At 36.3% G+C, this 15,215-nt stretch overlaps 2 protein-coding genes across 2 annotated transcripts; both read left to right on the plus strand.

Moving 5' to 3' along the window:
- The first annotated feature begins 1,713 nt into the window (after positions 1–1,713).
- LOC100443308 (olfactory receptor 52A5) lies at positions 1,714–2,736 on the plus strand. Its single transcript, XM_002822134.3, has one exon. It carries the CDS (start codon positions 1,786–1,788, stop codon positions 2,734–2,736), a length of 951 nt encoding a protein of 316 aa, XP_002822180.2. The 5' UTR covers positions 1,714–1,785.
- Positions 2,737–12,960: 10,224 nt separating this feature from the next.
- On the plus strand, positions 12,961–13,873 carry LOC100938970 (olfactory receptor 52A4-like). Its single transcript, XM_009246741.3, is given in 2 exon segments — positions 12,961–13,529; positions 13,531–13,873. Coding segments are annotated over 2 exon segments (912 nt in total).
- Positions 13,874–15,215: the final 1,342 nt, after the last annotated feature.

Below are 15,215 nucleotides of genomic sequence, written 5' to 3' on the forward strand. Positions count from 1 at the left end.
TGCTTCTGCAATTGCTGGAGATAGCTTATACGTACTCTTTCACTTCCCAGAAACAATCTAACTATATCGGGGAAAAAGAAAAAAATTAAACAAATAGACAATTGAAAGGTGATGAGGCTGGCAGGTTGGTGAGATTTTTCCTTGTTGGCCCCCCAATACTATCTTTATCTATTTTGCAGTCTACTTAAATTATTTCAGAGAGTGAGTTTTGCAATTACTAAAAGAAAATATAGGTAATATGTAAATTATTTAATATTTCACATTTTTTGTGATGCAAATATTTTCTTGAAGCAGAGATTAATTCAGACAATAAAAAGCCCTTGAGCTTTGGATGATGAGAAGGCAAAGCCACTCTACACTGACACTTGTCCCCTGGTAACAGAGATAGAAGGCTCTGGAAGCCTAGAGTATTACATGTTGGAGTTACCAGTGAAGGGCAGAGACAGAAAAGAGTATTGAAATAGTCCTATGCAAAATAATGTGCCAAAGAAAATCTTCACCTTTACATAAATAATTGTATTTGAGTAGATAGAAGATGTATAGATACATAAAGTTTTATGTAAAGAAAATAATTATAACATTTCTTAGAGAGTTTCATGTAATTTCAAGTTGTTAAGAAGAGATGATGGTTCAGGCTTAGGGAGGTAACAATGCCTATTTCTAGGTAATGAAAATTAGAGGGTATATGTTGGCACTTGATATTAATACAAGAGATGTGCACATGGCAGAGCATGGTAGGTGAGAAGAAGCTTTGATAGGAAGTGCTGAGAAAAAGACCCATGAATTCAAAAATAAGGTATTAATTTTGTTAGAGAATGCACAGGACAAGGTATAAGATATGATTGGGTTTTGAGAAGACACTGAAAGTTTGAAAAATTAGGTTGAAAGAATTTTGAGCCTATATGAGAAGAATCAGACTACAAAAAAACTAACCTGGAAAAAAAAAAACAGCCAGTGGATTTCAAAACTAAAGAACATTTCAGTCAAACTTGTCTTCTGATTATGACCAGAATGACAGCACTCACTGTGGATCCTTTCTTTTTTTTTTTTTTTTTTTTTTTTTTTTGACAGTCTCTCTCTGTCATCCAGGCTGGAGTGCAGTGGTGTGACCTTGGCTCACTGCAAGCTCTGCCTCCCGGGTTCATGCCATTCTCCTGCCTCAGCCTCCTGGGTAGCTGGGACTACAGGCGCCTGCCACCACGCTGGCTAATTTTTTGTATTTTTAGTACAGATGGGGTTTCACCGTGTTAGCCAGGATGGTCTCGATCTCCTGACCTCGTGATCCACCCGCCTTGGCCTCCCAAAGTGCTGGGATTACAGGTGTGAGTCACTGTGCCCGGCCTGTGGATCCTTTCTTTATGGCTAATGTAGATGAAGTCTAGTTTTAAAATTCTTTGCTCTGCATTAAATAATTTTTTTTTTACAATTTCAATTGGTAAGTCACAGAAAAAGCACATAATGCTGAGTAACAAACATAAAATATTGTTGATCCAATAGTCATGAACCAGAAAAAAGCCATCTAATCCATTTAATTTTGCCCATTGAAAATGATTAAGACATGGAGAAACAGAACCTGATGTTTGTCTTTCAGTGACTTTGGTAAAGGAGACAGAAAATTAGAGAAGATTAGTTAGAATAGAAAACACAACATGATACACTCCTAAAATAACTAAAGTATATTTTCCTAAAATTAATTAACATATTTTTAATTTTTAATTCATCAAGGCTCAACAGAGAATAGAAGATGAAACAGCAAATCTACCACTTGATTCTGCTGAACGAATCATGCTGACATTCAATGGCTCAGTCTTCATGCCCTCTGCGTTTATACTAATTGGGATTCCTGGTCTGGAGTCAGTGCAGTGTTGGATTGGGATTCCTTTCTCTGCCATGTATCTTATTGGTGTGATTGGAAATTCCCTAATTTTAGTTATAATCAAATATGAAAACAGCCTCCATATACCCATGTACATTTTTTTGGCCATGTTGGCAGCCACAGACATTGCACTTAACACCTGCATTCTTCCCAAAATGTTAGGCATCTTCTGGTTTCATTTGTCAGAGATTTCTTTTGGTGCCTGTCTTTTTCAAATGTGGCTTATTCACTCATTCCAGGCAATTGAATCAGGTATCCTTCTGGCAATGGCCCTGGATCGCTATGTGGCCATCTGTATCCCCTTGAGACATGCCACCATCTTTTCCCAGCAGTTCTTAACTCATATTGGACTTGGGGTGACACTCAGGGCTGCCATTCTTATAATACCTTCCTTAGGGCTCATCAAATGCTGTCTTAAACACTATCGAACTACAGTCGTCTCTCACTCTTACTGTGAGCACATGGCCATTGTGAAGCTGGCTACTGAAGATATCCGAGTCAACAAGATATATGGCCTATTTGTTGCCTTCGCAATCCTGGGGTTTGACATAATATTTATCACCTTGTCCTATGTCCAAATTTTTATCACTGTCTTTCAACTGCCCCAGAAGGAGGCACGATTCAAGGCCTTTAATACATGCATTGCCCACATTTGTGTCTTCCTACAGTTCTACCTTCTTGCCTTCTTCTCTTTCTTCACACACAGGTTTGGTTCACACATACCACCATATGTTCATATCCTCTTGTCAAATCTTTACCTGTTAGTCCCACCTTTTCTCAACCCTATTGTCTATGGAGTGAAGACCAAGCAAATTCGTGACCATGTTCTGAAAGTGTTTTTCTTCAAAAAAGTAACTTGATCATTAGTGACTCCTATAGAGATTTAGGGTTTGTTCTAAGTAAAAACCTAAATGTAATGAAAGTCACAGATCAATATTCTCAAACTACTAGCTCAACACATACCTGTAATTCTAGCTATGCCTCACTTTTTAGTATTTGCTTTGAATCTATATTTTGATAAATTTGGAATCATTTATCAGTGTCTTATCTACTTTATCTGAAATACTTATCAATATAAAAATAATATGAAATCAGTAATACCAATATCTACAACATAAAACTTATGTAATGCAACCAATGACTATAAACACCAAGGAATTTACACAGGAGAGAATGCAAAAAAAATTGAAAAGTATTAAACATATTCACAAATATCATTTTTAGGAAAATAAAATCAGTGATCTGGGCTTACATATCAAATATCCTTCTAGAACCACACAATTCTATTGATTTTTACCTAACTTGAGTTTTACTCAAATTTGGAAGTTTAAGTTCTAAAATTGAACATACAAATTCTATTACCCACTGAAAGCATCTCGAGTACAGAAACTATATCTTATTTACACTTTATCAGCAATACAGAGGACAATGCCTGAGAATTCTTAGAATCTAAGTAAAAATGACATTGAATAATGAACAGAGTGAACATTTTCTTTGTGTCAATTAATGGTATTCAAAAGCCACAAATTTGGAGGCTCTAAGTAATATGCAATCTTACCATACAGAAAACCTGCATGCTAGAGATTTTATTCTAATATTATCAGGGTAAAAGAAAGGTGAAGACTTGAAATAATCATTATGCAAACCTGAAATAATATATTAGCTAAACACAGAACTGGCATATAAGAAACCACCTCCTGAATAAGGACTTTAGTCAAGACTTAGAACCAAACAAATTTTTTTTTTTCCTTAAGAATCAAGTTGACAGAGAGAGTCATCTGAGTCACTAATTTTGAAAAGATGCATGGTCAAAGAAAGAAATAATACAGTAAAATGTTCTGATGTAAAAAATCATATCATTCAAGAGGCAGACATAGATACATATAATTTTGGGGAAAAATCTTCTCAATAATGTAGAAATAACTTTGAGTCATAATTTTTTTTTAGTAAAGTTTATGTAAACATTAACTATATTTAGAAAGAATCAAAAATACATGACAAAAGATAAAACAACATGTTAGTTGATAGGCAGACATATTAAACATTGTTGAATTAGATAAGCAAAACTTAATAACGAAATAACCATTTTAATTCTGGATTAGAGCATTAAATATTTCAGTAGTTGTGCCATTAATAACGCAGAATGAATAATTAATGAGGAATCATTCTCCCAAAAGAAAAAAAAATCATAAATTCATAAAATCAAAAATCATAAATATATGAATTCTTTCAGAAAAGTTAGTATACATGAAGGATAAAGAATGAAGATAATAAGTAAGTGATACTCCTAAATAAGAAACCAAAACAAACAATATGATGATAACTACAGATTAATCGATCATTAATTAATTATTAATAAAACAAACAATATGATGATAACTACAGATAACTACAGAATGAAAAAACTGTATTTCAAAGTATCTGGTATAAAAATGCACCAAATTATATAAATGAAAATGGACAAAACACCCATATTGGAAAAAATCAACAGAAAATAAAAATTTCAACATAGGTCTATCAGAAAAAAACACATTATATATCCTAAAAGACACATTTTTTTTTCATTCTCTGGAGTATGAGGGAAGACAAACAACAACAACAAAGATCTTAAAAATGCACATTATCTAATGGAAAAAAATTAAATGAAAAATTTGTGTCATAATTAGACTGTGGGTTGGCATTTCAAGCCATTTAAACCTGTAATTAATAAAAAGAACAATTACAGTGCATAATAATATTACTAGTTTCTGAAACAATGTTGTCCCTGTCCAGTGTTCTCTGCTAAAGAAACCCCAGCTGAAGCAATTTCCACATGGAGTACAGCACCTGGTCCAGCTGATTTCAGCTAGGTACCAGTCAGCACACAGATCTGTTTGACTTCTTGGTTGCTTTTTGGTCTTCTTTACAGGTCAAATTTGTTCCATGCTGAAGATCTGGGTTCATATTACCTTTTTTAAGGTATAAAAAAAGACCTGGCCTCAAAATGAGGTTGTACACATAGTTTCTGAGAGTCTGCTCCATTGCTCTTCAATTGAGGACTCTGGCTAATTGGATGCAGAATCCGAGGTAAAGGACAGCCACCTACAGCAGCTAGAGGGCTGAGATATGAGTCAGACTGATATGCCCTGACTATGATGCAATGAACATTTTTAAAAGAGAAATTTATTCCAAGAATAAATTGTTTGAGGGCTCGAAGGGATTGCCTTAAGTTACAGATGGCTAAATAGGTATCCTAGCTAGGAATCAAAAAGGTCTGAGTTTCTCCATTACCCTTCCTTTAACATTCTACATACCCCTAGGCATGTTATTTCCTCTTCTCTGCAATGGGGCTAACCATACAAGCCTCAGAGACTTGTGAGGAATATGTGAGAAAAGGCTCACCAAGCATGTAGCACAGATCCAGGCTAAAACACACCTTAAACATGTAGGCCCAGGTGTACATACTCTGAGAATTAAGATGCAGAGAAAAATGATTTCAGGATTAAGTGCAAAGAGACGGAAATGAATGGAGCAGAGTGCCGGGATAGCTGTGTGGCTGATGATCCTCTAGCTAGAGCTAGGTCAATGTCTTTGGGCAGAGCTGTGTGTAACATTCTCAGAAGCATGCTGAGACAACAGAATACCTTGGTGATCTTTATTCAATTGTTTATTTTTACTGAGATGGAATTCACATGCCATAATATTTGCAATTTTAAAGTATGCAATTTGATGATTTTTAGTGTATTATAAAGGCTGTGCAACCATCATCACTACCTAATTGAAAATACTTTTGTCATCCTAAAAAAAAATCTATACACATTAGTAGTCACATCCTATTACTTCTGCTCCTCCCATCTCCAGTCTTCGCAACTGCTAATCTCTTTTCTGTTTCAATGGATTTGTCTGTCTGGACGCTTTATATAAATAAAGCATTACATATGTGAACTCTTGTATTGACTTTTTTTCCAATTCTTTTCAATTAATTCTTATATTAATGTAATATTTTAAATGTTCATCCATGTACCATATATCAGTAATGCATTTCTTTTTAAGGCTGAGTAATATTCCATTATATGGGTATGCCACATTTTATTCATTTATTCATCAGTTGAAAGACATTTACAATGCTTCCACTTTTTGGCTATTGTTAGCTTTCATTAAAAAACATCACTAAAAGACCCATTTGATGTTATTTGTCATACATTTAAAACCAGTCTTATCAACATTTTTGTGTATTTTTCTTCAGTAAAATTCATTTGCAGGGAAGAAGGAATAGACAAGTGTACATTTAAATTCAAAGATGAGATGAGATATGATGAGACCAGATGAGATAAAATAGTTGAATAGCTAGCAAAGAATGAAAGCAAGATCATAGATGAACTGTGAAAGAAATGGAGCACAGCAGAAATAAGATGAGATCAACAGATTTAATGTATACATTTAATGTATCTGTCAAATTGTTGTTGTCAGAATGAGGAAAGTGAACTGGTAAAAATACAAAGAAAAACATTAGAAATAATACTCTCCAGGTATAGGATATTGATTATCTCTGGAAGGAGGGTGGGAAATATTGTGAAAGTGCAGAAGAAGTGTGATTCAATTGTATTGAACCTTCCCTCAAGAAACAGTGTGATGGATTACATGGATTTTTTAGTTATGCTTTATTTATTTTTTATATTTTTTTATTGTATAATATATTTGGCAAAAAAAGATAAGTGAATATATTCCTGATGTAGTACTTGGCAAACAACTTAGTTTAACAGAAGTTAAACAGTATTTTTATATTCATAGTAAAAATATCTCCTAATGTGTTTTAGTTTCTTTAGCAAATATTTATTAAGATTATTCCATGCTTTAAGAACTATGATTAGAATTTAGGATAAAGGAATGTTCATGAAGGCAATGACCATAAAGGTGCAGCCCTGTTTCTTACATTCATTCTATGTGTAAATATGATGTTTGTAGAATTTTTAAAACTTAATTATTGCCTTGTTTTTTCAGTTTCAAAGAGATCTATGTTAGATTTTCCTACACTGTAGATTTTTCTTTTTTCCTTGGGGATTGATCAATATACTCTTTTTTTTTTTTTCTTTTTTAAACTTTATTTTTGGTTCAGGTGGAACATGTGTAGGTTTTTTACCTGGGAAATTGCATATCACTGGGATTTGATGTACAAATGATTTCATCAAACAGATAGTGAATGTAATACCCAATAAATAGTTTTTCACCCCTCACCCTTTTCCCACCCTCTGACCTCAAGTAAATGCTGGTGTCTATTGTTCTCTTCTTTGTGGCCATGTGTACTCAAAGTTTATCTTCCACTTACAGGTGAGAACATGTGTTATTTTGTTTTCTGTTCCTGCATTAATTCACTTAGGATTATGGCCTCCAGGTGCATTCATGTTGCTGCAAAGGATATGGTCCCTTTCTTTTTATGGCTGTATAGTATTCCATGGTGTACATGCACTACATTTTCTTTATGGAGTCCACCATTGATGAGCATCTAGGTTGATTCCATGTCTTCACTATTGCGAATAGCATTGTGATGAACGCAGAAGTGTATGTGTTTTTTCGGTAGAATAATTTACATTCCTTTAGGTGTATATCCAGTGAGGAGCTTGCTGGGTTGAATGGTAGTTCTGTTGCAAGTTCTTTGAGAAATCTCCAAACTGTGTTCTACACTGGCTAGATTAATTTACATTCTCACTGGCAGTGTATAACCATCCTTTTTTCTCTACAACCTCACCAGCATCTGTTACTTTTTGACCTTTTAAAAATAACTATTCAGACTGATGTGAGGTAGTATCTCATGGTGGTTTTGATTAGTATTTCTCTAATGATTAGATGAGCATTTTTTCATATGCTTGATGGCCCCATGCATATCTTCTTTTGAGAAATATCTGTTCATGTTCTTTGCCTACTTTTTAATGGGGTTGATAGACCTTTCTTGGATGCATATTTTGCAAATATTTTCTCCTATTCTATAGCTTGTCTACTTACTCTGTTAATAGTTTTTCTTGCTGTGCAGAAACTTTTTAGTATAGTTATATCTATTTTTGTTTTTGCTGCAGTTGCTTTTGGAGCCTTCATCATAAAATCTTTGCCAAGGCCTATGTCCAGAATAGTATTTCCTAGATTTTCTTCTTGAGTTTTTATAGTTTGAGGTCTTACATTTAAGACTTTAATTAATCTTGAATTGATATTTAAAGGATGTTCTATTCAGTAAATGGTGCTGGGATAACTGGCTAGCCATATGCAATCTTCTGCATCTGTTACAGAAGATTGTATTGGCTAGCCAGTTATCCCAGCACCATTTACTGAATAGGACATCCTTTACCAATTACTCATATTGTCAACTTTGTTAAAGATAAGATGGTTGTAGGCATGCAGCTTAATTTCTGAATTCTCTAACCTGTTCCATTGGTTTATGTGTCTAATTGTGTACCAGTACCATGCTGTTTTAGTTTCTGTAGACTTGGAGTATAGTTTGAAGTCATCTGGTGTGACTCCATGACTTTGTTCTTTTGCTTGCTATTGTTTTGGCTATTCAGTCTCTTTTTGGATTCCATATAAATTTTAGAATTTTTTTTCTAATTATGTGAAAAATGTCATTGGTAATTTGATAGGAATAACATTGAATCTGTAAGTTGCTTTGGGAAATATGGCCATTTCACAACACTGATTCTTTCTATCCATGAACATGAAATGTTTTATGATTTGTTTGTGTCATCTCTGATGTCTTTGAGCAGTGTTTTTTAATTCTCATTGTAGAGATCTTTCACCTCCCTTGTTAGCTGTATTATTAGGTATTTTATTCTTTTTGTGGCTATTGTGAATGGAATTGCATTCTTTATTTGGCCCTCATCTTGGATGTTGTTGATGTGTAGAAATTCTACTCATTTTTGTACACTAATTTTGTATTCTGAAATTTTATTTCAGTTGTTTAGTAGTTCTAACAGCCTCTGAGCAGAGACTATGGGATTTTCTAGGTATAGAATCATATTGCGGGTGAAGAAAGATAGTTTGACTTCCCCTTTTCTTATTTGGATCCCTTTTGTTTCTTGTTTCTTTTTATTGTCAATTGTTCTGGCTGGGACTTCCAGTACTTTGCTGAATAGGAGTGGTGAGAGTGGGCATCCTTGTCTTGTTCCAGTTCTCAAGGGGAATGCTTCCACTTTTTGCCCGTTTAGTATGACATTGGGTGTAGGTTTGTAATAGGCAGTTTTTATTATTTTGAGGTATGTGCCTTTAATGCCTAGTTTGTTGAGGACTTTTAACATGAAGGGATGTTGAATTTTACGAAAAGCTTTTCTGTACCTATTGAGATAATCATGTGGTTTTGTTTATAGTTCTATGTGATGAATTACATTTATTGTTATATGTATGTTGAACCAATCTTGCATCCCAGGAATAAAACCTACTTGATCTTGATGGATTAGCTTTTTGATGTGCTGCTGGATTTTGTTTGCTAGTATTTTGTTGAGGATTTTTGACTCTATGTTCATCAGAGATATTGACCTAAAGGTTTCTTTTTTCCTTGTGTCTCTCCCAGGTTTTGGTATCAGAACAAATCTGGTCTCACAGAATGAGTTAGGGATTAGTCCCTCCTCCTCAATTTTTTGGAATCATTTTAGTAGGATGGGTACTAGCTCTTTTTTTATACTTCTTTGTAGAATTTGACTGTTTATCTGGTCCAGGGCTTTTACTGGTCGATAGGTTTTTTATTAGTGATTCAATTTTGGAACTTGTTATTGGTCTGCTTAAAATTTCAATTTCTTCCTGGCTCAATATTGAGAGGTTGTATGTTTCCAGGAATTAGTCCATTTCGTTTAGGTTCTCTAGTTTGTGTTGTTCTGCATTAATTAATTTTACATAAGGAAAAATTAAAAGCCAAAACATATATGCATTTTAAATTAAATTCTGTATTAAAGATATTTAAGAGTAGGGAACTTCTTGGGATCAAGAGATTGTTAAAAAAAAAAGCTTGTGATTTACTTTTCTAGGAAGGACTGCTCTAATTTTCTGTCTCTTAAAATAGGACAAAAATCATCTGTCCATAATTGATTTTCTTCCCTTTCTCTTAGCAAGTCTTACTTCTTATAGGGATTACTGTACTCTCAACCCTGTTCTGCCTACCACTTCCAAACACACTTCTTTCTTGGATCACTGAAATGCCTTCTGGAAATCCTTTGATGGTCAAGAGTAAATATAAGATACAATATTTGTTTTGTTTTTGATTCCCTTTCCTTACCAAGCATACAATAACGCTGTCCAATTTGTTCAGAGATGAAATGGAGTCTCAATCGATGCATTGCCTTATTTTAGTGTCCTTTTTCTTTGTCAAATAAGTGAGAACGAGATAAAGCCTATCTCTGGGGCTCTGAGAGACAGGGATGTGTTTTACTAACAGAAGATGCTTCAACACTGCCATCTCCTGGCCATACTAGATACGCCAGGCCCCCAGGGAATTGAGGAAGACGCTAACCCTTAGAAATGGCTGGCTTTAAACTTCCATCTTTGCCCTAGGGAAAAAATAATATCTCTCAGGATTTGAGAAAGGCTAATAAAACTCTGGTAATCAGGGAAAATTATGTTACAAACCACAAATATTACATAGCTGGGACCAGCAAAGAGCAACCTTCCTCTGTGCCGGTCACTTCTCACTGCTGCTTCTGGATATTAAGTTATAGTTAGGAATGTGTACAGCTCAAGTGGAGGTGAAACAGTACATCTTGAAGTACAAGTACAAGTGCAGCTAATGAATGTAGACTCCAGAAAAAATCCAAATCATAAACATGAAGAGTATATTTTTGTTAGAGTCTGACTTTGAAATTCTATGAACTACAATTAAAGAACAATAATGATAAGTTGAAGAATCTACTTTGGAAGATTGAGATGTTAAGGGCAGTTAGGAGCCTGCTATTGGAGAAGTAATTTAGACCTGCAGATGTTTTACTTGAAAGAGAGAAGGATCATGAGTGTGTAGGGAAGTTCAAACTATCCCTCTGAAGGTTGAAGTCTACGTCTGTTAAAATGAATCAACAAAAGACAAATTAACAGGAAAAAGACATAGAATTTTATTAACATGCATAAGCATGGAGAAATCTAAGGAGAATGATTACCTGATAACTCCATTAAGCACAGATGCTTATATATCCTTCTTTATAGAGGAGGGGAGAGATTGAATGGGACCTGAGAAGAGACAATAGTTTGAGATGAAGTTCATCTGGGCTCCAGGTGTGGTGTTTAATTTTCAGTGTCTTCGTCTGTAATATGAGTTTTAATCTTCTCTGGTTAATGGAATTTCAGGGAAGGGATTGAAGGCAATTGTGTTTCTTTTTAGGGGTCTAGTGTCTAGGTAGATAAGGGAACTTCAGAGAATAACCTCATCCCATGCTTTGGGAAAGACAAAGAAGTGAAAGACAGGAAGGGCTGGGGGATGTCAGAGAAACCTTGCGGTTGCTTCTTTAGTTCAGAATGTTAAAGTGCTATATTTAGGGATATTGGTTTTCTGGGCTCTAACAATGTAATGATCTCCAAAACATTCCAGAGTTTAAATCTGTAATTATTATGGTGACTAGGGGCCAGGGAAGAACACAGAATAATATTTGGATGTGATGACTTGAGTTATGGAGAAATATTAGAAATGCTTAGCACACCACTTATAAAATTTATAGATCACCTTGATTTAGACCTAGACAACTAATCACTTGCATAACCTCTCTGCTCTCACTTAAAAAAAAATCATTGATGCATAATATTGTGTTACCAGCCCTGCAACTGAACCATAGTTATTTGCCAGTATATGGTTACTAGAAATTGTTAAGTGTCCCAGCCACAGCCATTATATTGCAATCAGAATTTTGTTTTGGATGTTTCTCTATTTCTGCTGCTTCCCAAGGCACTTCCACCTCAACATGTTTGTCAGTTATTTCCCATTGAATTTCTTGGAGAATTTTCAAATAGTCTCATCCCATAATATTTTTCTTATGTCAACTTTCCCAGAAGATAAAAGAAAAAAAATAGAGCTTTCGACTTTCCTTCAGCAGTAAGTAGCCTGATTTCTTTTTTTTTTATTATTATACTTTAAGTTTTAGGGTACATGTGCACAACGTGCAGGTTAGTTACATATGTATACATGTGCCATGTTGGTGTGCTGAACCCATTAACTCGTCATTTAACATTAGGTATATCTCCTAATGCTATCCCTCCCTACTCCCCCCACCCCACAACAGGCCCAATGAGAACACATGGACACAGGAAGGGGAACATCACACACCGGGGCCTGATTTCTATGTAAGGGTTATATCTGTTCACACTGCCTCCATATGGAGATCCAGGCTTCCAAACTCGTTAACTAAACCTCACCTCTAACTAATTCAGCATCTTCTTCATGGTTTCCCTGATGATACAACCTGAGGTTCCTCTTCTCCTAAACCAGGTACTCTAAAATCTCCTTAATTTCAAATTTATATATACATATAAATAGTTTAAATATGTCTTTACCCTCCAATGCATGGAAAAATCCTGGTGTGAGAGGTTTAGGGTGCTTATATGAACTAAAGAGTTTTTGTATAAGGCTTGTCTCCTGTATCAGAATTGCTATGGTAATACACCAAAATTATGTGACTGTCATTGTCTACTGAATGGAGTCTGAGTCTTGCAGCAGTGTCATATTTGAAAACTTGGGGCTAAAGCTATAACAAATGTTTGTATTTCTCTGTCTAAAATATAATTCCAAATATAAATATTTGTATTCCTGCTTTCCATGATCAGGTTAGAAGAGGAAAGAGAAAATGGAGTTGGGGAACAAGGAAAGCACCACTAGGCAGGTTGATCATATTGGCCTCTTCTCAGAAATGATGTCCAAAAGTCTTCACTGAGTGTGGCCGGATGATTTTGCTAAAGTGTAAACTGGTGAACCTTTCTATGGGTCTTTATTTTGGCATTTTTTCATTCATTAAAAAAAAGATAAGTAAGCTGATGGAGTTGGTTCTCCTAATTCTGCTATTCAATAACTTTGTGATTGGATAAGCATAAAATATATAAAAGTACAGAGAATCACAGCTTGGCAAACTTTCTCCCCTTTCTAAGAAGACCCCTGAATGGCCCTGCCTATTACAAATGGTACCTTGTTCATGCCCTTTGTGCTGACATTTATTGGGATCCCCGGTTTTGAATCTGTACAATGCTGGATTGGGATTCCATTCTGTGCTATGTACGCCATTGCTCTGATTGGAAATTCTCTACTTTTGATCATCATCAAATCTGAGCCAAGCCTCCATGAACCCATGTATATCTTCCTGGCCACATTAGGAGCCACAGACATTTCACTTAGCACCAGCATTGTGCCCAAGATGCTTGGTATTTTTTGGTTCCATTTGCCAGAGATATATTTTGATGCTTGCCTCTTTCAGATGTGGCTCATCCACACATTTCAAGGCATTGAATCAGGAGTCCTGCTAGCCATGGCTCTGGACCGCTATGTAGCGATCTGTTATCCTCTGAGGCATGCTATAGTATTCACTCAACAGCTAGTCACTTATATTGTAGTTGGAGTGACATTGCGGCCTGCCATTCTGGTAATTCCATGCCTATTGTTTATAAAGTGCCATCTGAAACTCTACCGAACCAAGTTAATATCCCACACTTACTGTGAACACATGACCCTTGTGACTTGCCACTGAAGATGTTTACATTAATAAGGTCTGTGGTATCCTTGGAGTATTTATTGATGGTGGGCTTGACTTCATTTTCATCACGCTCTCCTATATTCAAATATTTATCATTGTCTTTCACTTGCCTCTGAAAGAGGCACGACTTAAGGTATTTAATACATGTATTCCCCATATATATGTCTTCTTCCAATTCTATCTCCTTGCTTTTTTTTTCATTTTTTACTCACAGATTTGGATCTTATATCCCATCATATGTACATATTACCTTGTCCAGTCTTTACCTACTGGTCCCACCATTCCTCAACCCCTTTATCTATGGGATAAAGACCAAGCACATTAGAGATAAGGTAGTAAAAATATTCTGTTCCAAAGATGAGGCTTGAAATTTGATTGAAATAGTTTCTTCATAAAGATAATAGCTCACCTATTACTAGACCTATGAGATCCAGTCAGTGGTTTGGGGTATCATTATGATTGATGAATAAATTAATGTGTCTGTATACACACACCTACAAACATATATATACACATATACATATTTCTGCAAGCATTTTTCTAGGTATATTAACAGAAATGAAATTGCAGTATAAAAAGTTTGTTCTGTTAATTTTTGATAAGTATTGTTATTTCATTTTAGACAATTCCAGTAGCTCATACTTCCATAAGCAAAATTCAAGTACTTGTTTCCCCATGTTATATTATTAAAATTTAACCAAAAAATTAAAAAAAGGGGGGAGGAGCCAAGATGGCCGAATAGGAACAGCTCCCATCTATAGCTCCCAGCGTGAGCGACGCAGAAGACGGGTGATTTCTGCATTTCCATCTGAGGTACCGTGTTCATCTCACTAGGGAGTGCCAGACAGTGGGCGCAGGTCAGTGGGTGAGTGCACCGTGCGCCAGCCGAAGCAGGGGCAAGGCATTGCCTCACTCGGGAAGTGCAAGGGGGTCAGGGAGTTCCCTTTCCAGGGGTGACAGAGGGCACCTGGAAAATCGGGCCACTCCCACCCGAATACTGTGCTTTTCCAATGGGCTTAGGAAACGGTGCCCCAGGAGATTATAGCCTGCACCTGGCTCAGAGGGGCCTATGCCAATGGAGTCTCGCTAATTGCTAGCACAGCAGTCTGAGATCAAACAGCAATTCGGCAGCGAGGCTGGGGGAGGGGCGCCCCCCATTGCCCAGGCTCGCTTAGGTAAACAAAGCAGCCTGGAAGCTTGAACTGGGTGGAGCCCACCACAGCTCAAGGAGGCCTGCCTGCCTCTGTAGGCTCCACCTCTGGGGGCAGGGCACAGACAAACAAAAAGACAGCAGTAACCTCTGCAGACTTCAATGTCTCTGTCTGACAGCTTTGAGGAGAGCAGTGGTTCTCCCAGCACGCAGCTGGAGATCTGAGAACAGGCTGACTGCCTCCTCAAGTGGGTCCCTGACCCCTGACCCCCGAGCAGCCTAACTGGGAGGCACCCCCCAGCAGGGGCAGACTGACACCTCACACGGCCGGCCAGGTACTCCAACAGACCTGCAGCTGAAGGTCCTGTCTGTTAGAAGGAAAACTAACAGAAAGGACATCCACACCAAAAACCCATCTGTACATCACCATCATCAAAGACCAAAAGCAGATAAAACCACAAAGATGGGGAAAAAACAGAGCAGAAAAACTGGAAACTCTAAAAAGCAGAGTACCTCT

This window comes from Pongo abelii, chromosome 9 (genome assembly GCF_028885655.2).
Source record: "Pongo abelii isolate AG06213 chromosome 9, NHGRI_mPonAbe1-v2.0_pri, whole genome shotgun sequence".
Classification (NCBI taxonomy): Eukaryota; Metazoa; Chordata; class Mammalia; order Primates; family Hominidae; genus Pongo; species Pongo abelii.